Raw genomic sequence first — 22347 nt, forward strand, 5'->3', positions numbered from 1 at the left:
GAGGCAACTGAGATTTGTCCTGCGCCACCCGGATTGAGGTGAGTCACTACGCCACCACGAGGACTTAGAGCGCATTGGGAATTGGGCATTCCAAATTGGGGAGAAAAAATAATTAATAATGAATTTGCTGAACAATACTGTATTAATAATTTATCCATACAAGTAGCTTTGGTGCATAAGCTCAAAATATTATTAAATCCAATTAAATCTTTATCTTTTCATGAAATAGTAATTGCTTTATTAAAGCAATAAAGCACTTGAGGCAGTGCTATATCAGGAATATATACTGTAGTCAAAAATCAACTGCATGGGTCATTCTTTAAAATGCCATTTAGCCAATATTAGGCCTATTTTCACAATATAAAAGATGGCATAAATATACACTATTAAAGATTATTACAAGGTTCTCTGGAATATTTGATTGGTCAGTCGTTGGCATTCTGTAATTTAATATTTGTTTCCCAAGCTGCACAATTGACCGCTGTCCCAGGAAACCGATTTTCCTCATGACTATGCTAGTATCTTGTCTCTCGTATCACTCCGTGCTCTTTCTTCTCACATAGTTTAAACCTAAATCTGCCCATTTTTTTATTTGGCAAGGAGCTATGTAAAAAGCGGGATGAAGTAGTCGCAAAAAGATCCCTCTGCTTCACATCAGGGTTTATCTTGCAGTAATGACCGGCTGGGCTACATCCTTTACTTATGAGTTTTATAGAATCAGTCGATCAATGAGACATCGCAAAATGTTCCCATGTGCAGAGCCAGTCTGCCAGTGTGAAACAACAACAAAAACTAGTTCGTCTTCTTCCCACTAGCTAATCTATTGTGCGTGTGTGTGTGTTAGCAGGCTGTAATCCGGGGTGCTGTGAGGTCTTCACTGCAAACACGTGTGCCACTACACACATTACCCTTTCTGCTTAACGCATCATCACTGGAATTAGTGAAAATTATTATGTTTCTTTACAAAACTGCAAATTATCCTCACACACAGTCCAATGCAGCATCAAGGACATGGTTTAAGATACTCCCATTAAAAACCGAAGCGCATCTATACTCTCCAGTGCACTGCAGTTTAGAGTGTTATGAGCGTGTGAAAAGAGAATGGAAGATTAAAAACAAAGCTGGAATGTTTTGGTATTAGAGGTATTCGAGCAGCTAATGACGGGCCATCTGTGGGGTGGATATCGTATAGTCAATACTTCTCCATTCATCTAAGCGCTATTCACTTATGTTCATTCATGTGGATGAACGGCAGGGCCCTAAACACACATATAAAACAAGCCTATTAACAAGAAGGCCACAAAACAATACACTATAAATCACAAAATAATTGTGCATGTAATTGCAAAGTGAGCTTGCGTTGGATACTATGTGTAGTAACAAAGTTTTAATTAACCTGTTATACCTGTGCAGCAGTGATTTCATAGACCAGATGGTGTTTATAGTTGGAATAATTATCTAAGAATTATTTCTTATTCTAAACAGATTCCCTCATACAGGTGGTACAAATTAAAATTAAGTTATCAAATTAAAGCAATTAGGGGTTATTACTTCCAAAACAATTCAATGGAAAATGTATCCAGTGGCCAGTAAATTTACTACTGTGTTGCTGAAACTTCTTATACTAGATATGTTGCGAAAAGGGGAGACTGGGGTTAGTTGTCACACTTTTTGCTTTATTTCTCAGAGTGGTTTTATTTTTGAAAGTTAATTTAGACACATACAGAACCTTACAGTCCTAGCTATATAAAAAGCTTTTGAACATTTATAGCGTTATTTCCCTGGAGAAAAGATAAAGTTCACTGAACACAAGTTTACCTTTATAGCAGGGCATTTTGTTACAATATATGGGGTAAGTTGTCACAAAGGGAACCTGCCGTTAAATAGCCTTTTCTAGGCTTTTCAGCTAAATTTAAACAGTAAAATAATTCAGGAAACTGCAGAAATGTAACATACAAAAACATCAAACATTGTTTTTGCCAGCAGATGCTGTAATTCCATAACAGATGTAAATTCATTCTATAATATTACAACATATAAAACACATGACAACCTGCCCTGACCTAACATTTATGAAAATTACCTTTCGGTTAAAAATAATTCTAATTTAAGACCGTTTTGAAGTAGGTGTTAGAAACCCACAAAAACATATGTAATTGGACTTGTGACATATAGTGACTTCACCATGTGACAACTAGCCCCGGTCTCCCTTATGCCTGAAAATACTATGATCAGGACAAGGTAAATATATTCACAAATGTACTACATTTATAAGCATGGCTTGGGACAGCCTGACATTAAAAGTATAATTTACCCAAAAATGAAACTTCTGTCATCATTTACTCACCCTCACGTTGTTCCTATGAAACACAAAAGTGAATGTTTTCATTGCATCTTTTTTCCAACGAAAGTGAATGGTGACGGAGGCTATGGTTATACGGGTTTGGAATGACATGAGGGTGAATAAATGATGGCATAATTTTCATTTTAAAGACAACAGAAATTTGTTTTATTTTTAACTTAATATATGCAAACAAAAATTGTTCTTTTGAAAGAGACTTAATGGGCGTCTAAAAGTAAAACGGTGTGACGTTTAATTCTCGTATGACCCAGCATTGGACTGACCTCACATAAACAGCATTTACAATCATGAGATATGAATGTCTTTTATATTGCCATCTCGAATTAAATTACTTAAATGAAAAGGAAGCATGTCTTTACCGCAAAGTAAACTGTCATCAGAATGCCTCCAACTAGAATGCAGCTAAAAAGATTAATTAAGACATAACCAGCCCAAAATGAACCGTTTAAAGTTCTCCTAATTAAATAAACGAGCGTGGAAGGTTCCGCTCTCTTCATGGTGTCACTGAAGGACGTGAGCAAATGTGTTCTGACGGGTAGAGCGCTACACGACAAAGCCACGAATAAAGCCTGTCGCAGTCCTGCGGGCGGCCCCTTGCCCGCATTTGTCAATCGCCAGCTTTGTTCTTGAAGTGTGAATTGAGGTGGCTATACATGTGATTTGGGGGTACATCATCCTTGCAAAAGGCACACTTCTCTTTGCTGTTCATCTGCTGCACGTCTGTCCCTGGCGCCTGGGAGGACATGTCCGGGAGGTCTGGGGTCCAAAAAAGCTGGACACAGACAAGAGGACATTAGACAGCAGCGAGGGCAGCATTAGAGACAAGCTGGCTTTAGATAATGTTGGGTAAATAAAAGCCAAGATTAAACTATTCCACATGCATCGGTACTTGGAAACATGATCAAAGTGCAGGATAAATATGGCATTATTAAAAAAATAAAATAAATTATGTGAAAATAGGGCTGGGTGATATATCATCGTATATTAATGATACATTTGCGATTATTTCCCTGGCGATATAAATATTGCATCATGAATACTGCGATTATTTTAATGCACATTTTATTTGGCCATCTAGTTCATTAAAGAAAATTCTGTCATAATTTACTCAACTTCATGTTGTTCAAATATTTTTTTTTTCTCCTCAAGGGACAGAAAATGTTAGTCTCAGTCTCCATTCACTTTCACTGCATCTTTTTTTCCATACAATGAAAGTGAATGGTAACTGAGGCTGACAGTCCCTAACATTCAGCCAAACATCTCCTTTCATGTTCCACAGAACAAAAAGAAGACCAGGTTTGGGGTGAGTCAACGATGACAGAATTATCTTTTTTTAGATAGGCTATCCCTTTAAGACAGAGATGTTTTAATAGCGCCTCAAATGTAAACTTTGATTTTGCGAGTTCAATTCCGTGAAGGTAAATATTGCGGTCTGGGCAATTCCACGAAAATGTCAAGCTTACCATGGAATAATGGTGATTTCAATCTTATTTCAATTCATCATGCAGCCTTGATGGATATTATAATGTAATATTATGTCACAGAGATCATAGTCTGCAGATTTCAAAGCATTTTGGATGGTTTCCCCTCAAGATGCAAGTGCCGCTTTCACAACCGTCACGTCCGTAACGCCGGTTTTTCCCCATTTATGTGAAAACGACAATGAATATGTTCTCTTAGGAGCGTCAACTCTTCTACATTCTGTGGATATTATTATTTCTGGATTGTGCATTTCAATTCACAGTTTTTAAGAAGTGTGTCGTCTCCCAAAAACGTGTCCATTTTTGTTACATCCGTACATATTTACATTGCGTAAGCTAATTTCCAGAATTCGAAACTGGAAAAAAACTTGTCTAGACTGAAACTGTTCTATCTGCGGGGGTCTATGATTATATATATATATATATATATATATATATATATAAAAATGTGTTTGATATGCTGGTAATGAGTGCTTTATATATGCAGTTAAATTTCACATTCACTGCAAATGTCACATCCATAATGCTGGAACTGCCCGTCTTTTACTAGTTTGTTTAGTTACATTAGTGCATATATGTATAATTAAATATATTCTTCCTTGAGTTCATTTAGTGAAAAACAGTGCGAGGGTCATTTCATGTCAACTCAACCAAAGGACCTTGGCTTAATTTTGTTTTTTGATAATTTTTTACTGATAAAAGATAAACATAAATGATGATGAAAGCCAAAATATGAAACACATTGGATAAATATTAACGGAGTAATCCATTATTTTGTAGAGGAGTGTCAAAAGGACCATTTTTGCCTATGATTTTGGAACAAAACTACAGGTAAAAATTACCTAAAAAAAAAAATCAGTTGACTTCAGCACCCCTTGTTGCATTACATGCCAATGATGTATGTCGAAAAATGGGAAAAAATGCTTTTTTTCTGTTGTCTTTCCAAAGTTGCAGTGCCTATAACTCCAGAAGTATAATAGACATCTTAATATCCTTTTAGATTCTGGTTTAGAACAAAGTTTGCTTTTTGTATCTTCATTTTAAGGTCATATATGGTTAAATCATATGGGACTCTCAATGTGGCTCCATCCAAAAATTGGTCGAAAACTTATGTGGTCACATGGTACATATGAAGCTAGTTTTTCTTGTCCAACAAAACAAAGGTCTGAAATACAAATAATGTTAAAACAACTAGAAATGTACCTTTATTTATTTCACATTAAAACAATAATATCAAAATCTCGATTTTTAAGAGTAAGTGACAAATGTGGCTCTTCAGATGGTGCAATACTGATATCTAGTTTTTGGATTTCAGAAATGTACATCTGTAAAGCTCTGGAATGCATCATGAGGGGCCCAAACACCAAAGGGTCAGTTGTCATTTTGACCCCCCACCTACAAAGCAAAGGATTACTCTGTCAGTTTAGATCCATGCTGTTAAATATGTTGGCTTTCATCAACATTTATGTTTATCTTTCTTTAGAAAAAGTATTAACAAAATCAAAAATATGTCAACTGAGGAAGTTTCTGAAATCTGGTTGATGTGACACTGAATAACCCTGTGGAAAACATGCCTTGATTATTAAAAGCTAGATTTTTTACTGTGTTATAGTTCTTGCATTAAACATTTTTTTAGCTATTTGGCAGCAATATCTGTTCGGTTGAAATGATTCCCCCCTTCCCAATCAATTAGAGGAACAAACAATAATACATAAATATCGAGATTTATATTACATTTCGTCAGAAGGCTGAAACATATTGAGATTTATTTTGCTATATCTCCCAGCCCTATGTGCAAAAGCCTTATGGTATTCCTAATGTCTTTCCTTGACATAATTATGGCTTTGCATGTCTAGATGTCTCACACAAGCATCATTATTACTGCAGGACCGAATGCAGGCATGGGCACTGAGAAAACAAGACACTTGTGTTTCATACTCCCCAACCATTTATTAAAAATAAAACACATCTGCTAGTGAGATACCCATTATCTTTTATTTTTATTTCATCATTTTTCTCTCACATCCCGTGTTTTAATGCTTTCCACAATTGCACATTTCTATATGACAACCAAAATAACAGACTTTATAATCAGTTAGTTATCTTGGTATATATAAAGATCTGGCCATTTGCACACAGCACATGATGAAAAAATTATATCAATGCTCTTTGGAGCATTTTGATAACACCACATTTACACTTCATAAATTTAGTCATTCCGTTTGAAATGTCTGTTTGCCAACAACACTTTATTTTTTCATGCTCTTAAAACAGATGAACCAAGGTAGCTATCTGTAACACTTTTAAACTAGAAGAGAGCAAAAAGAACAGTCTGGAAACGAGTGTAATAGTATGACAACACAGAAGACGAGGTAATACGTGATTCACAGCTCTCTGTGGTCTTAGCACATCCTAATTGACATCCTAAATGGAATGGCGCTGAACCCCGGTGCAGATGTGAGGCTTACATTATGTGTGCGTTTTGCCAGTATATATAGCACTGAGCTTGTGTTAATTTTATTGTAGTATAATGGCGGTTTATGCAATAATTGTATGATGATGTAAGTATATGCACATATTCTTTCACATATTCGTGGTCCAAATGCATTCTTGCATTTAAAAAAGCTAGATGGCGTGCAATGAATATATAACAGAATGCAGGTGTCTCGAGACACATTTTAAAAGATGAAGTTCTTTTTAACTCGACACAGCGTCAAAAAATGTGGTACTATAGTGTAAGACGCTGAAAAAAAAAACTCGGTCAAAGACGTCCATCTAGCGCATGTAAACATAGAAAAACAGCGCAAATAGACACAAAAATACGTTTGGTGTAAATAGCCCCTAAGGTACACAGTTTTGCCAAATGTTATGGCAGCTTCGCACATACCCTTCCCGTAGAAAGGCAATCCTAGAATGCATTCTACGACAAGCTCGGCGGCAAAAAAAATTCAAGATGGTGGACGAAGCGAGATAAACGTTGTTAATGCATAAATTTCATTCAGTACAGAAAAGTATTGATAAAAACAAAAAAACAACGTAAAAAAGTGAGACGCAGCGCACGTTCACATAAAAAAAGAAAAAAAAAAGCCGCAAATGAACGCAAAAGCATTTGGTGTCAAAAACCCCTTAGAAGTTTTCGACCAACCGCCGATTAAGTTTTATATACTCATGGAAGTCAATTTTTACTAGCATTTGGAGCTTGGCGAGTGTTCATTTCAGATCTTGCGTGTGAATGCTCATCTTACCTGTTGGGGTCCTCGTACATTTTCATGCGCCGCAGAAGATGCGGATGTGTGAGTGGGCGAAGAGGGGGCGGGGTATGATGGATAAGACTCCTCCCTCAACGTGTGTCCGTGGTCTCCAAGGTCGGGTCTTTGCAGGGGCAGGCCCACTCGTTTATCCGGCGTACTGTTAAGAAAGTCGTATTCGGAGTCTGGGCTCGGGGGAAACTTGACGCTCAGACCTCTTAATGAATCAAAAAGGCCGTCGTCCGGACCGGTGCCACGTGAAGCAAGAGATGTGGAGGATAAAGTGTCATCAACTTCTGGTTGTAGCGGTTCAGAAAAGGGCACCTCAGCCTGTTCCGCCGTGTCGTCCGTGCATTGGATGGGCATGGAAAACTGTTCTGGAGACAATATTTTAAAGACGTTTATTTACAGCAGCCCTAAAAAGTATTTGGACACCTAAACTACACTTAAAGATAAACATTTATACACAAGTTAATTTTCATAATTTAAAATTACTATGTAACCTATGACAGAACCTAAGGCCCCGTTTCCACCTGGTATTAAGATGCGTTTTGGATGATCTGACCACATGTGGTCACACCTGGTCATTTAATTGCATCACCTGTGACCACTTGTGTTCGGGACTGGAGGGGAGGGTCTCTGTTTCATGATGACATACATCAATCACTCTATCAGTGTGTTACTGCATGATAATAAAGCACAATAAAGTCAGAAAAGACAAAACTAAAGCTAAAAAAACAGCGCGCTGTTTCACCCAGAAGCACAAACGCAACAAGTCAAGCAGAATTATACGTTATTTTAGTGTATTACCTGTATTTAAGGTGCTTGAAGGTGTTCGTGCTTGTCATCTGTGTAGATATCAGACACACTGAAGAAGATCCGTGAAGCTCTTGTGATTGTAAATGTATGTATCTGCTTTTTTTTTTAATTTCCCGACCTGACGGTTATTTCCTTTTAAGCCGCTCATAAATGGTTTTAGCACAGCTGATGATTGACAGGTGAGGGGTGGCACTTCGCTGCTGCCGGTACGCATACAGGACGGATTAGTGTTTACACCTCAAATGTGATGTGGACAAATTCGTTTTTGATTTTCGTTTTGTGATCACAAAACGGTTTAGACCCCGTTTAGTCCTGACCACATGTGATCGGATCACCCGAAACACATCTTAATACCAGGTGGAAATGGGGTCTAATTGAATTGAGTAAACCCAACAAAATTAGACATGTCAATATGACTCAAATAAATCTCTTTTATTTATTTTTTTATGTACTAACTGGTAAATGTTAATGTTAGCATGCTAAATGCATGCTGGGAAATAGAAATCACCTGCCCAGTTTCATCATTCCTGCATCAACACCGCAAAAAGTATTAATGTAGTCCCAACTCAAAAAAAATGGATTTAGTAAACTTCCATTCTACAAATTTAAATAGAACGCAATGAAATCAAGTTGTGACAAAATGTTCTAGAATTGTGTTGCTTTAGTTCACTGAAGTAAATTGAACAATTTTTGTTTTGTTTGTTTTTTTATTATAACACAAAAACTAGGGCTCTCGATTTAACACATTAATTCAGTGCGATTAATTATATAAAAAATAAAGCGTTAAAAAATTGATGTAATTAATCATGTCCCCGAAATGTAATAAGGAAGATTCGCCATATCTGAGAAATTCAAGCTTGAAGTACCAGCTGTTTTCTCCAGGGGGCAGTAAGCGAAACTTCAGCTGTATAGGCAACGAGCAGCTTTTACAGAGAACAAACCACACTTACCGACAGCAGACAACACAAGATAAAAACACGTTCTTGTGTACAAACACAGCTTGATGGAGCGCAACTCCGAAGGTCGGAATCTCAAGATGTCAAACTTCATTTAACTTGACACAGCGACTTTAAAACTGTATGTTTATAACGCGATGCAACCGAGACGCTCCAAAAGTGTCCATCTGATGCAGGTGTACATTGACGGGTCCTTAGACAAGCCCACATAATAAATCTCGGACTGACTGATGAATTCAATTGCAAAATGGATTGCTGTGACCTGTAGACCAATGACTGGCTTTTGTTCAATAATATGCAAATAAGCAATATATTGCATTCTAAAGCCACTTTTTATATTCACTTGTGTGCCAAAATAATGTAACGCATTTTAATTATCTGTATTATTATTTTTAGAATATTTAGAATTAATCATTATATATTTAATTACTGTTATATGATAGGCTCTCAGCAAATATTTATGTATGCGATAAATTAATTGACAGCCCTAGAAAAAAAAAAAAAAAATCGATTTTAAAGCAAAAAGAAGTTATTAGGTTTGAAATTATAAAACAAACATATTGTTCAAAATTAAGACTAAAGCATTTGGACAAGCGCTGACAATCGATTAAAACATTTAATAAAGATAATTAAATGAAATGCAGCTTAATTGATTAAACCTAATTGTAAATAATCACATCTCATCCATCAATATTTACTGAGAAAAGATCTTAAATAAAGATAATTCAAAGACATTCATGTGGCAGACAAGTAAAGCGTCAAAAAGACAAAAAGTGTCTTTAAAATTCCACATATTCTTAGTTTTATTTCTGCAACACTGAACATAAGCCAATGTTTAAAACTGTGTCATGAGACCGAACGCGTGCTGTGTGAACGGCTCTTTATAGCCTGTATGTAGGAAAGAACTTTGATTACGCGTAATTCGTCGCAATCTAATGTTGTTTCAGCGAATGGAGTTCTCTATGTAAATGGTCTCTTTCTGGAATCCTTGTGCATTTAATGCAAAAGTCATCACTTTACGTATGACGTTGCTATTGAAAGATTGAATATAAATTTCAGAGGTAGACCGATGTATCGGTTTTACTGATTAATCGGTGCCGATAGCTGCTTTTTTGGACTATCGTTGTCGGCAAAAATCTATGCAGATATTTTTTTTATCCCTGATTTTTTTATTCCTCATAAATAAACCATTGCGTGAAATTATAGACTATAAAAAGCTTAATTTATTAAATATTTACAGTACTCTGTCTGTACATTTTTAAAATAAAAGTCCCCGGTTAAAGTCACATATTATGCTCCAAATCTTCTGGTTATTATTGGAATTTTGGTTGCACAATAAACTGCTTTTTGGGTTTGATTCATTTTGGACTCTTGTAGCTTTAATGTCTGTGCTCATCATAGTAAGTAAAGATTAAGAACTCTTTGATCATTCTATAAATATATTTGAAAATCTATCGGCCGATTAATCAGTTATCAGCCTTTTCCACCACCTTAGTTAACGGTATCGGCAAAATCCACTGTCGGTTGACCTCTAATAACTTTACACAGACAAGGTTAGTAAGCGATCCTATCACACTACACTCATGTCAACACATACAATGTTAATGTGTATTTGCGTTACATTTGAAAACATGTGCTTTACTGTAACCACGATTTTCATATTTATTGTCTGTGGTAGTCAACATTATCAAATGCTGTTGATAGAACTTAACTTGCATTGAAACCGGAACATTCATTTAATAGAGAAACTGACAAGCCTAAGGCGCTGATTTAAATGGTGGAGAAAACTCTCAAATTCATTCATTTTTTCTCGTATTTCTCTTGTCTGTCTCTCGCTCTCACTCATATAAGTACATTAGTATGCAAATGCAAAGAAAGCACAGCAGTGATATGCACATCATGCAACGCTGACTATTAATGAGGAACTCTGTCAATTTTAGCACCAAACAATGCAGTAAGAATTGCACTACCATAACAACTGCGTAAGTCCCTGCGACCGCACCGCCGGCCAATTAAAATCAAATACAGAGCTTGAAATTCTCCTTTAAAGCTTCCTGATCAAAGTCTGTGATCACATTAAGGCAAGTGGAGTTAGTAATGTAGCAATCAAATCATGATGATCACAGAATGGCTTGGATTCAATGACTGTTATCCATAATTCAACACTACGGTATGCAGAAACATTTTTACAAGGGCAACAAGTCTGAGATCATTGTTAGAAGAAATTGCATTACCTCATATTTCCGTTTGCTAAAAGAATAGGATTTTTCTGATGCACTTCCATCTATCTGGAACGGTTCACCCTAAGCTGAAAATTTTGTTGTCTTACTCACCCTGACACATAATATTTTCTTTCTTCCTTGGAACACAAAGTTTTGTATCTTTTCCATACAATGAAAGTTGATGGTGATTTATATATGGTACCAAGATCTAAAAAGGCCCATAAAAGTAGTTCATAAGACTATATTCCAACTCCTCTGGAGTCACATGAGAGTTTTGTGGAGGAAACAGCTCTTCATTGATAATCTTCCCCTCCACCGATGCTCTAAAATTTCATTGGCACTTTGTTCAATTCAAAACAATGGCTTTAGACGTGTCATACCGGTTAGATTTCACTGATGCCACACACTACTGCTTTTCACGTTATATGACAAATCACTACTCAGCAAGATAAAATACATACGCAATCACAAATTAAATTTGAGAGCTAATGAGGTGGAGAAGATTATCAGTGAACAACGACTTAAATTTAAAGGGATAGTTCACCCAAAAATGAAAATTCAGTCATTGTTTACTGACCCCTGTGTTGTTATAACCCTAAATGACTTTGTCTTTTTAACACAAAGAGAGAAATTTTGAAAAAATGTTGTGCTCAGTGATGTCATACAATGACAGTTTATGGTGACCACCTTTTCAAGCTTCAAAAGAACACAAAAGTATAATTCAGAAGTCTAATAAATTATTCCATGAGACTCATGATTGTTATGAAAGCATACGATAAGGTTTGGTGAGAAACAAACTGAAATCTAATGTATTATTTAGTGAAAATGTTCACTGACCGTTGATCTCCTGTGTGCGCTCATGATAGGGCACGAGAGCAACAGTTCACGCAGCCCCCTCGCGACATTGGGGCGTTCATGCGAAAACTCGTTTTGTTTATCTAAAAACTGGTCGCAGCGATAGCGACAACAGAACACAACACAGCTGCACACAAAACAGAGAACAGAACTTACCAAACATGTCTGAAGAGTTTGTAGTCGAAGAATTGATGCATTTCTATGCCCAGCCTTATTTTATTGAACGGAGTACTCGGAAATCAAACAGAAACATAGAGGAGGCTACAGGCAGCCACAGTCATACCGTGTCCTATCCTGAGGCCAAACGACAGGTGATAAAAGGTATATTTTCTATGGTAATCAGAGTTTTTGTCCTAACCAGCAGTGACGAGCGACGGTACATTCTATCGATCGCGTGTTTCTATTTTTGGCATTGCACAGTTAAATCTGTCCGCTGTGAAATGGCACCGGACCGAAAAACAAAAAAAAAGGCTGGGCATAGAAATGGATAAATTCTTCAACTACAAACAGCTGTGTTGTGTTCTGTTGTCACTATCGCTGTGGCGGACCAGTTTTTAGATAAACAAAGTGAGTTTTCGCATGAACGCCCCAATGTCACGAGGGGGCTGCGTGAACTGTTGCTCTCGTGCCCTATCATGAACACGCACAGGAGATCAACGGTCAGTGAACATTTTCACTAAATAATACATTAGATTTCAGTTTGTTTCTCATCAAACCTTATCGTATGCTTTCATAACAATCATGAGTCTCATGGAATAATTTATTAGACTTCTGAATTATACTTTTGTGTTCTTTTGAAGCTTGAAGTAGTAATCACTGAACACAAATTTTTTTCACAATTTCTCCCTTTGTATTAAACACATACAGGGTTATAACAACACAGGGGTGAGTAAACAATGACTGAATTTTCATTTTTGGGTGAACTTTCCCTTTAAGCCTGATCAGATGACTTCAGAAAACTTGGAATACAGCATATGAGTCGTATTAACTATTTTTAAGGTGCTTAATTGCGTTTTTGTTACTTTTTAGAGCTTGACAATATAAAATTACCTTTCACTTTCATTGTATGTAAAGGAGCAGCTCTATAGGTCCATACAATGCAAGTGAATGGTGACTAAAACTTTGAAGCTGCTTGACGATCATGATTTCAAGCTCGATTACACTTCCTAAGGCCATCTAGCGCTCTGTGCATGTGTCAAGCACTATGAAGTTTAATCGAGCTTGAAATATTGATCATGCCTACAGACTGCAATGTCAAGATGTACAGTAAAAAAATGAGTTATATTTTGGTCGGTTCTCACCCAAAAACGATTGCATTGCTTCAGAAGACCACTGGAGTCTTATGGATTACTTTTATGCTATGTTTATGTGCTTTTTGGAGCTTCAAAATTTTGGACTTGCATTGTATGGACCTACTGAACTGAGATATTCTTCTAAAAATCTTCATTTGTACTCTGCAGAAGAAAGTCACACACATCTGGGATATCATGAGGGCGAGTAAATGATGAGAGAATTTTCATTTTTGGGTGAACTGCTCCTTTTAGGTGTTCCAAGAGGTTTTTAAGCCCATTGCTATCTGGTTGCAAGGTTAAAAAAAAAAGCCCAACCTCAGGTCTCTATGATATTACAGTCCCTAGATATGCCTTGGGGGACTTCCTTTCAATGCAAGTCGCATGTTTTATCCTCTCCCGGGCAGAAATTGTAAATCCAGTCACTTAGAAAAGTAATAGCACACCTTTCCTCAACAAGCCACACACGTAATGCACCAAAAGTTTAATACTTTGGATTTTTTAGAACCTCTAACCCTAACCCCTAAGTATGAACAATAGTAATAGTTATGCTTGCCTTAACAAGCTACACGAATTACGTTTCCACAGGGCAAGACACTGTGTTTTATGCATGCTTTCCATCATGCTACCACGTCCAAAAATACATCTCACTGGCGTATTGGTTTTTTTTCCAAGTAATTTCATAGAGGACACGTAATTGTGTAACAGTTTGCAGCTTCAAAACAACATTTATCAAAGTGATAATTGAACATGTTCATCTGCGCAGTTTATTTTTATGCTGTGCAGAGGTCAGAGATCATTGGAGCAAAGAGCCCTTACATCATGGCTTTGCATCAAGTAGTTCTGCTTTTAATTGCGTGCAGGAGTCAACGGCGACATTTATAATTACTAGTATGCTGCGTTAAAATACTAGTTAGATAATTACACATTTGTTGTGACATTTGCGATGTAATTGTAACGCCACGGTTTTTATTTTACCTAATTTAATTAGAATGGAACGAAACACACTTGGGTGAGGTAGTATAACAGCTATAATTTAATAAAGGACATTAGTCCAAAATTTTAAATGAGGCTCTAAAAACGCTTTTACCATTAGCGCTTTCATTTCCTTTGTGTATTCTCTTCAGGTGATCTTTCTGTCGTCTAGCTAAAGTTTGAATCCTCTGGAAAGTCCCCTGGATTTCCTGCAGAGTGTCCAAAACGTCTTCACTGTGCGAAAGAGAAAGAAAAGTCAAGAAAACTGCTTGGGTCTTTCCCAACGAAAAAAATAAAATAATCCAGTTATATCCAGTTAGTGTCGATATATATATATATATATATATATATATATACACATATATACATACATACATACATACATACATATACACTGTTATTACTGCACTATTTACAAGCAAAATATTAAAAACAGAAAAAAGTTTATTTGGTTTTCAATTATAAAACTACTAACACACTGTAAAGACAAAAAGTTTTCTCATACTTTCTGGTTGTCAAGGTGATCTGATTTATAAGTGAGAGTTTAAATTTGTATTATCTAGAAATAATAATAATAATAATAATAATAATTAAAAAAAAAGTTTAACCTTTCCACTTAAGAATGTCAAGTTAAAATACCATTTGCTTTGTTTAGTTGTTGTTGGCAAGATTTATGCTGATTTAAGGTCAGCGTACCTCCCCTTTAGTTGCAATAGATGCCAGAAAAACTGATCTCACATCAGCAGAACTGCATTAGTATTACATAAGCATGGGATTTTAGGGCTGTTGTCTCTAAATCAGTTTTGCTAGTTTGCATACTGTTATTCAGAATCTATGCAATATATACTTTGCAAGAGCAAATATCTGACAACAGTAGAACTGATCTGCCAATTCCAACCTCAAACAAACAGACATAACTGAGTTAATCAGCTGATTTAGTTCAGGGTCAAATCTTTAGTCTGGGTGCATGTGGGACTGGAGTGTAAAATCCTTCTTTAATAAATAATTTTCTAAAGTGAAATGAATCGTGTTAGGCTCCAGCACTACTCGTGACCCTATATAGAACTAGCGGCTATAGAAGATGGATGGATGGATGAATTGTGTACCTCTTTATTCCGCAAGCGGACGTTATCGTATGGGGAAGCATCCCGGAATACTCTGTGGATTCGTTTATCTGCGCAAAAACAATAAAGATAAACAGAATTACCAATTAAAATAAGCAAAACACAAAATACAGCTTTGTCAGCACAGCAGACCGGAACATCTCGAGTATGTTTAAAATATTTCACATTTATTATAAAACTCATTTTAGGACCATTAAGAAATATTTTCATGATAAATCAGTCCGCCCCCCCCAAAAATTTGTCATAACTGCTCAAATGTTTTTTTTTTACTGAATTACAGGACAGACACTGTAATATGATATTTATATTTATCTCAGATCAACAAGTACTACCATACTATTTACATAATGGTAATACAATTTGGGGATGAATATGTGCGTAATTGTCATAATTAATTGTGACATTACAAAACATTTTAAAGGTCCTAAAAATAGGCTTCTTTTTCTTTCTGTATAATAACAATAATATTATTAATATATATTGTCAAATGTTAAATGTTTTGTAGAAATCAATATAGCGTTTATATACTAATAACAATTATTATATATTAATAAATGTTAGTTTTACATAAAATTATAGATTTTATGAATTTTTTTTCATTTATTTTTTATATAAAATATATATATATTTTATATAAAAAAATAAAACAAATTTATATTTTTATAAATATTTATAAATATTTATATATATATATATATATATATATATATATATATATATATATATATATATATATATATATATATTTATTTATTTATTTATTTATTTTTATTTATTTTTTTTTTTGGTAAATAAAAAAATATGACCCAGACCCAAGTTTAGTTTGATTTATCCAGCTATGCTCAACTGAGCTGAATATACTGCAAAATGCATAATGCAAAAAAAAACCTTCCAACTACCTTAATTACACCTTTGACTCAAGAGTTTGAATCTTTCTGTGATAGAATCTTATACTGTAACACACAAGTTAAGCCCACTACAGATACTAGAGGCCATTATCTACTCAAGATTAAGTTCAGAAAAAAGAGAAAGTAGCCATTTCAAAACTGTTACTTCTATATCTTTGAATAACAGTCATCTAAAAAATGTGACACCTCCTTTCAAAAGAGAGAACTCAATTCACAGAGTCTCCAACAAAAGTGCTATACTCTAGTGCCCCCTGTGGGTTCAAACATGCACGTTTAAGCTGAAAACTATTGAGAAGAATTATCACACTGGATTCAATTAGAGAAACATTCTCACTATGGACAGATAGCGAAGAAAAATGATATCAAACTGTGAAGAGAGAGAACTACATCTTTTTCGCACATTTCTCACAACTTAACCCTCGAGTGAACTGTGGATAACTAACAAAGCCCCGCAAACTCAGCTATTAGGTTCGTCTTTTGCTTACAGGCGGTTAACAACGATAACACAATATAAAGGCTGGGAGGTTTGGGGGTGAGGGTCGGAAAAGTCCTTTCTTTTACAATTACATCTGAATCAACAAAGTGAAATAATATTCCAACAAGGTGCATGTGCATATTCATAAAGAAACCTAGAAAAGTATTTGGACACTTAAGGCACACTTTAAAATGTCTGAATGTCATTGCATTACAATAAAATCAAAGCAAGTGGCATCTGCAAACAAATTATGCTTTCTGGACTTTTCGGAGGAATTTTTGCAATTATTTTTTAACAAACCGGTGATTTTTTTGTGGGTGTATGATTAACTAGGAACAAGTTCCACTACCGTTTGACAACCAGAAAGTGTCCAAATATGATGCGTTTATTTCGAACAGTATGTCTATTGTTTATAATTTGCCACAAAAAGGGTTTGTGGTGCGTTTCTTTAAAATAAATGCCACTTTCTATATTTTGTTATATAATGCAAAGACTAACATACATACAGTATTAAAGAGTTGCTTAAAGGGATAGTTCACCCAAAAATGAAAGTGCTGGTTCTCATGTTGTATCAAACCTGTATGACTTTCTTCTATGGAACACAAATGGAGAATTCACATTCACCCTTCACTGTCACTATATGGATAAAAAAATGCAATGAAAGTGAATGGTGACTGAGGCTGACAGTCCCTAACATTCTGCCTAAAAGAGAGAAGTGGGTGAACTATCCCTTTAACTGTTTATTAACTGTGACATTAAAGATTGACTAGAGTCGCATCCCTTATTATTGACATTAGGAGGAAACACCCACCAGGAAAGGGTTAGTCCTGAGGGAACTGGACTGGTTGTCAGAGCGATTATCGCTAGGTGACAAGGTCTCTACTTCCTGTTTTCTGTGCGCAGACTCTGCTAGTTTCATCTCACCTAAAAATGAAAAAAGTACAACAAGGAACCGGGCCAGATATCAATCACACTCATCAACATTAACAATACTGGCAATTCAAAGCGAAAGCATGCATCCGAAAACAGTTTTCGAAGAACTGTGTTTTCTTATAACATTTTAGACCATGTCACACACAAACTAACTTTACGATACACTATTAAAAGCACTGAGTGCATAAAGAGTGATAAAGGAAGTTTAAGCTTCTACACTGTGTTATATTTACATAAATTTGCATGGGCAAAAGGTACACTTACTCTGATTATTTCTACGTTTGTATTATTTGCTTAATCTTAAGTTACTACAGTGCATACAAAGACATTTATTTTACATACTTTTATTATTTACCATATATAGACACGTAAGGATATAACACATTAGTTGAACACCTTTCATTTTTTTTTCTAACCCGAAGGCATTTTTCATTTCTAAGCAAAAGTTGTTTTTTTCTCAAAGAACTTTATTTGTCTTAAATGTTTCACTCGGCATCGCCTTCACAACAAATGACAAACTCAAAGAGTGTGACTAATGAAATTTAAGCCGATCAATTGTATCATATTTCTCTTTTAATCTTTTATGTTATAAGAAAACAAAGTTCTCATCTGCTCTCTTTGGCCTTTGAAATGTAGCGGTCATTTTATGTTCGGAATTGTTTTAATCCATTGGGTTTAATAACATCATGTTACTGTGTTTAATCTTAATGTACAGCACTTTAATCTACACTGTAGTTTGTAAAAGTGTTTTATAAATAAAATTGACTTTGACTTTATATAGATTTGCATGGACATAATATACACTGCCAGTCAGAATTTGACACTTTTCGTGATCTTAACACCTTTTGATCTAAAGGCTTAAATATAAATTGGATAAACTTGTAAATATAAGTTATGCCTACGCATTCTCTCTTTTTTTTTTTAACACTTAAAATACTTTTTTTTATTATTAATTGATGAGTTGGAGCAGATAGTGAAGGAAAAACAAATGTCCAGCATACATGGGAACTACTTTGAGAAAGCTCAAATATAACATTTGTTTAACATTTTATGATCGCTACATGATTTCCATACTTCAGTTTGTGTTATGATTTTAATTACCCTACTATCACTCTAAAAAATGAGGAAAATAGTCATTATAAAGATAGAGCAGGTGTGTCCAAACTTTTGATTGGTATTGTCCAGGTTTACTTACAGTTTTACAGACAGCTTAAACTGTCTTTATGCAGTGTATACAAAGTAAATCATTATAATATATGAAAACACAGCGAGAAAAAAACTCGCATTACTAACCTGATGTATGTTTCTGAAGTAAACCGAGCTGAGCTTTAAGATGTGTGATGGTTTTTGCTTGCTCTTCTATCTTTCTCTCCAGCTGTTGAGTTTGGCGTTGATACTGCTCTGTCTGCAATAGATCTGTTTTAGTGATTGCCCACTCTCACACACACACACACACACACACACACACACACACACACACACACCAAACTGAAGAAATAAAGTTTAATGGAACTGATTGTTCACAAACAGAACCTTGTTCTGAAGTTCCTTTCTGGCAATATCTTTCTCAATAGATGCATTGCGGTACGCTTCAAAGGCTTTGTTGAGCTGCTCACTGATGTTTCTGTCCATTCCTTCAGTAACATTCCGAACGGGGCGGTCCCGGGCCCTAATCCCAGACAGACACAAACACTTACTTACACACCTCATATATATATATATATATATATATATATATATATATATATATATATATATACACACATACACACAGTTGTGCTCAAAAGTTTACATACCCCTGAATGTTTGGCATTGTTACAGACACACAAGGTGACACACACAGGTTTAAATGGCAATTAAAGGTTAATTTCCCACACCTGTGGCTTTTTAAATTGCAATTAGTGTCTGTGTATAAATAGTCAATGAGTTTGTTAGCTCTCACGTGGATGCACTGAGCAGGCTAGATACTGAGCCATGGGGAGCAGAAAAGAACTGTTAAAAGACCTGCGTAACAAGGTAATGGAACTTTATAAAGATGGAAAAGGATATAAAAAGATATCCAAAGCCTTGAAAATGCCAGTCAGTACTGTTCAATCACTTATTAAGAAGTGGGAAATTCGGGGATCTCTTGATACCAAGCCAAGGTCAGGTAGACCAAGAAAGATTTCAGCCACAACTGCCAGAAGAATTGTTCGGGATACAAAGGAAAACCCACAGGTAACCTCAGGAGAAATACAGGCTGATCTGGAAAAAGACGGTGTTGTTGTTTCAAGGAGCACAATACTTGTTGACCCCTCTCCAAACATAGCGCTTATGGTTGTGACCATAAAGCTCTATTTTGGTCTCATTACTCCAAATTACAGTGTGCCAGAAGCTGTGAGGCGTGTCAAGGTGTTGTCGGGCGTATTGTAACCGGGTTTTTTTGTGGCATTGGCGCAGTAAAGGCTTCTTTCTGGCAACTCGACCATGCAGCTCATTTATGTTCAAGTATCGCCGTATTGTGCTCATTGAAACAACCACACCGTCTTTTTCTTTTGATCAGGGACATTTGGGTGATTTCTGTTATCATTATGATTTAAAAAGGAGCCAAACAACTATGTGATAATAAATGGCTTCATATGATCACTATCCTTAAATAAAAGACAGTTTTTTTGCATGATGTCATATTTTCAAAATCAATGCCAAAATTTCACAATTTCTTCCAGGATATGCAAACTTTTGAGCACAACTGTAAATAAAATACTATAAAAAAAAAAAAAAACATTATTTTGTTGATTTATGTGCATATATAAATCACACACAACGTGTGTGTGTATATTAGTTAAAACATCTTTCAGTATTTTTTATTTATATATATAAAAAATACTATTTTTTTTTTATATTTGTGTATATATAAATCACACACAACCACGTGTGTGTGTGTATTAGTTAAAACATCTTTCAGTATTATTTATATATATCAAATTTTTTTCTTTTGTTGATTTATGTGTATATATAAATCACACACAACATGTGTGTGTGTATACATATATTAGTTAAAACATCTTTCAGTATTTTATATATCAACAATTAAAAAATTTGATAGTATTTTATCTATATAAAATACTGAAGGATGTTTTAACAGAGCGAGAGAGAGAGACAGACACACACACACGTGTGGTTGTGTGTGATTTATACATATATATCAAATTTTTTTATATATATATATATATATATAAATTAATAGTATTTTTTAATTGTTAATATATATATATATATATATATGTGTGTGTGTGTGTGTGTGTGTATACAAATCACACACTAATATATATATATATAAAAACTTTTTAAAACACATGATTAGCTGTTTGTATCAGGTAAATATGATCAAATTACTAAACATGCTAACTAGTGCATTGCTCTATTGTTCAGAAAGTATTATTTGTGTTCTTATTAAAGAAAAAAAAATCTTATTTTAAACCTTTAAGTTTTAGGCAGGCTCTTAAATGAGTTCAAATTGAGAAATTGTGTCATTTTTACATAAACTGCAACTAATAATAATGTTATCAGATATTTAGAGACCGTCCTAAACTGAAATAAATTTCCCATCTCTTATGAAATCATGAAGATAATTTAATATGTAACCACTAAACAAATTATTTTAAAATTTGTAGAGAAATATAAAACTGTTAATGCAAGTCATGTGACATGTCCTGGTCTATCATGGAAACACAGGGCTAGTGGTCACACATTTTACTCCAGTATTTCTCAGGGTAAATATATTTTTCTGTATTGCCCACCCAGTAAAAACAAGACAGTTCACTGAACACACATTGAACTTATAGGGGCATGTTGTCACACTATTTGGGGTAAGTTGTCACAATGGGAACTATCATAGGTTTTTCAGCAACAATTCAACAGCACAACAATTATCAAATAGTAGCCAATACAATTCATAAAATGGCTAAATGTAAAAGGTAATATATTTGTGGAAAAATACTCTTGTCCTGAGAACACAGTTCTTCCTATTATATATTTATTATATAGTTTGTAAACAAACACATATGTATAATTGGACTTTTGGCTCAAACCTTACCCAGTTTGACAGCTAACCCTTTTCACAACCTTAACATAGTGAAGTTCACAGTAAATACTACATTCAAACTGTATTAAAAAGCGCAAAAACAGTGACGTCACCAAGGTTTTACAACCAAACTTTCTAATGGTAGAAGTCTGAGATGTAATCGAACAACTAAAAGCAAAAGCAACTCGTTAAACAGCTACATAGTTGCAGTACACACAGTAAAGTTGATGAATTGAGTGCACTCAGTAGTGTACTGCACTCACTGTAGTCTTACCTTCACTCCTAAACAGCCCAAGCACGTATACTTTTGCGCAGTTTGGACATCGCGACGCTGCTACACGTATATTTTCGCGTTAAACGGGAGGAAATGAACTAATTCGTACAAATGTACATTTTGTATGTTTTATAATGAGCTGGGAACTTCCCTCGGGGAATCCCCACTCGCCTTAAACTTCCGCCCGCTGCTGCTCAGCCAATCAGCTGCAGCCTGTTATAAATATCACACTTGCTCAAAACGATGCAGGCTTTGCTTTGTATCCAGTGGGTCGTTTTTCAATTTTAATATTTATTGTGATTAACAGTAACTCTCCGCCATTGCTTTACCCCGTTGATGGTCGTAACTACGGCGGCCGCGTGT

At 35.2% G+C, this 22347-nt stretch overlaps 1 protein-coding gene across 1 annotated transcript; it reads right to left on the bottom strand.

Annotated features, from left to right (window-relative positions):
- Positions 1 to 1668: 1668 nt before the first annotated feature.
- LOC127447542 (TRAF family member-associated NF-kappa-B activator-like) lies at positions 1669 to 22330 on the bottom strand. Its single transcript, XM_051709501.1, has 8 exons — positions 21985 to 22330; positions 19181 to 19316; positions 18941 to 19052; positions 17526 to 17638; positions 15314 to 15381; positions 14323 to 14441; positions 7089 to 7468; positions 1669 to 3134 (listed from the first exon to the last, which is right to left on the bottom strand). Exons 2-8 carry the CDS (start codon positions 19277 to 19279, stop codon positions 2970 to 2972), a joined length of 1056 nt encoding a protein of 351 aa, XP_051565461.1. The 5' UTR covers positions 19280 to 19316; positions 21985 to 22330; the 3' UTR covers positions 1669 to 2969.
- Between the last annotated feature and the right edge of the window lie 17 nt (positions 22331 to 22347).

Source organism: Myxocyprinus asiaticus, chromosome 10 (genome assembly GCF_019703515.2).
Source record: "Myxocyprinus asiaticus isolate MX2 ecotype Aquarium Trade chromosome 10, UBuf_Myxa_2, whole genome shotgun sequence".
In the NCBI taxonomy this organism is placed as follows: domain Eukaryota; kingdom Metazoa; phylum Chordata; class Actinopteri; order Cypriniformes; family Catostomidae; genus Myxocyprinus; species Myxocyprinus asiaticus.

Coding starts and splice junctions, on each gene's coding strand:
- LOC127447542 (XM_051709501.1), bottom strand. CDS start 19,279: ATGGACAGAAACATCAGTGAGCAGCTCAACAAAGCCTTTGAAGCGTAC. Junction 14,442..15,313: donor TCCGCTTGCGGAATAAAGAG/GTACACAATTCA, acceptor TCTTTCGCACAG/TGAAGACGTTTTGGACACTC. Junction 3,135..7,088: donor ATGTACGAGGACCCCAACAG/GTAAGATGAGCA, acceptor GTCTGTGTCCAG/CTTTTTTGGACCCCAGACCT.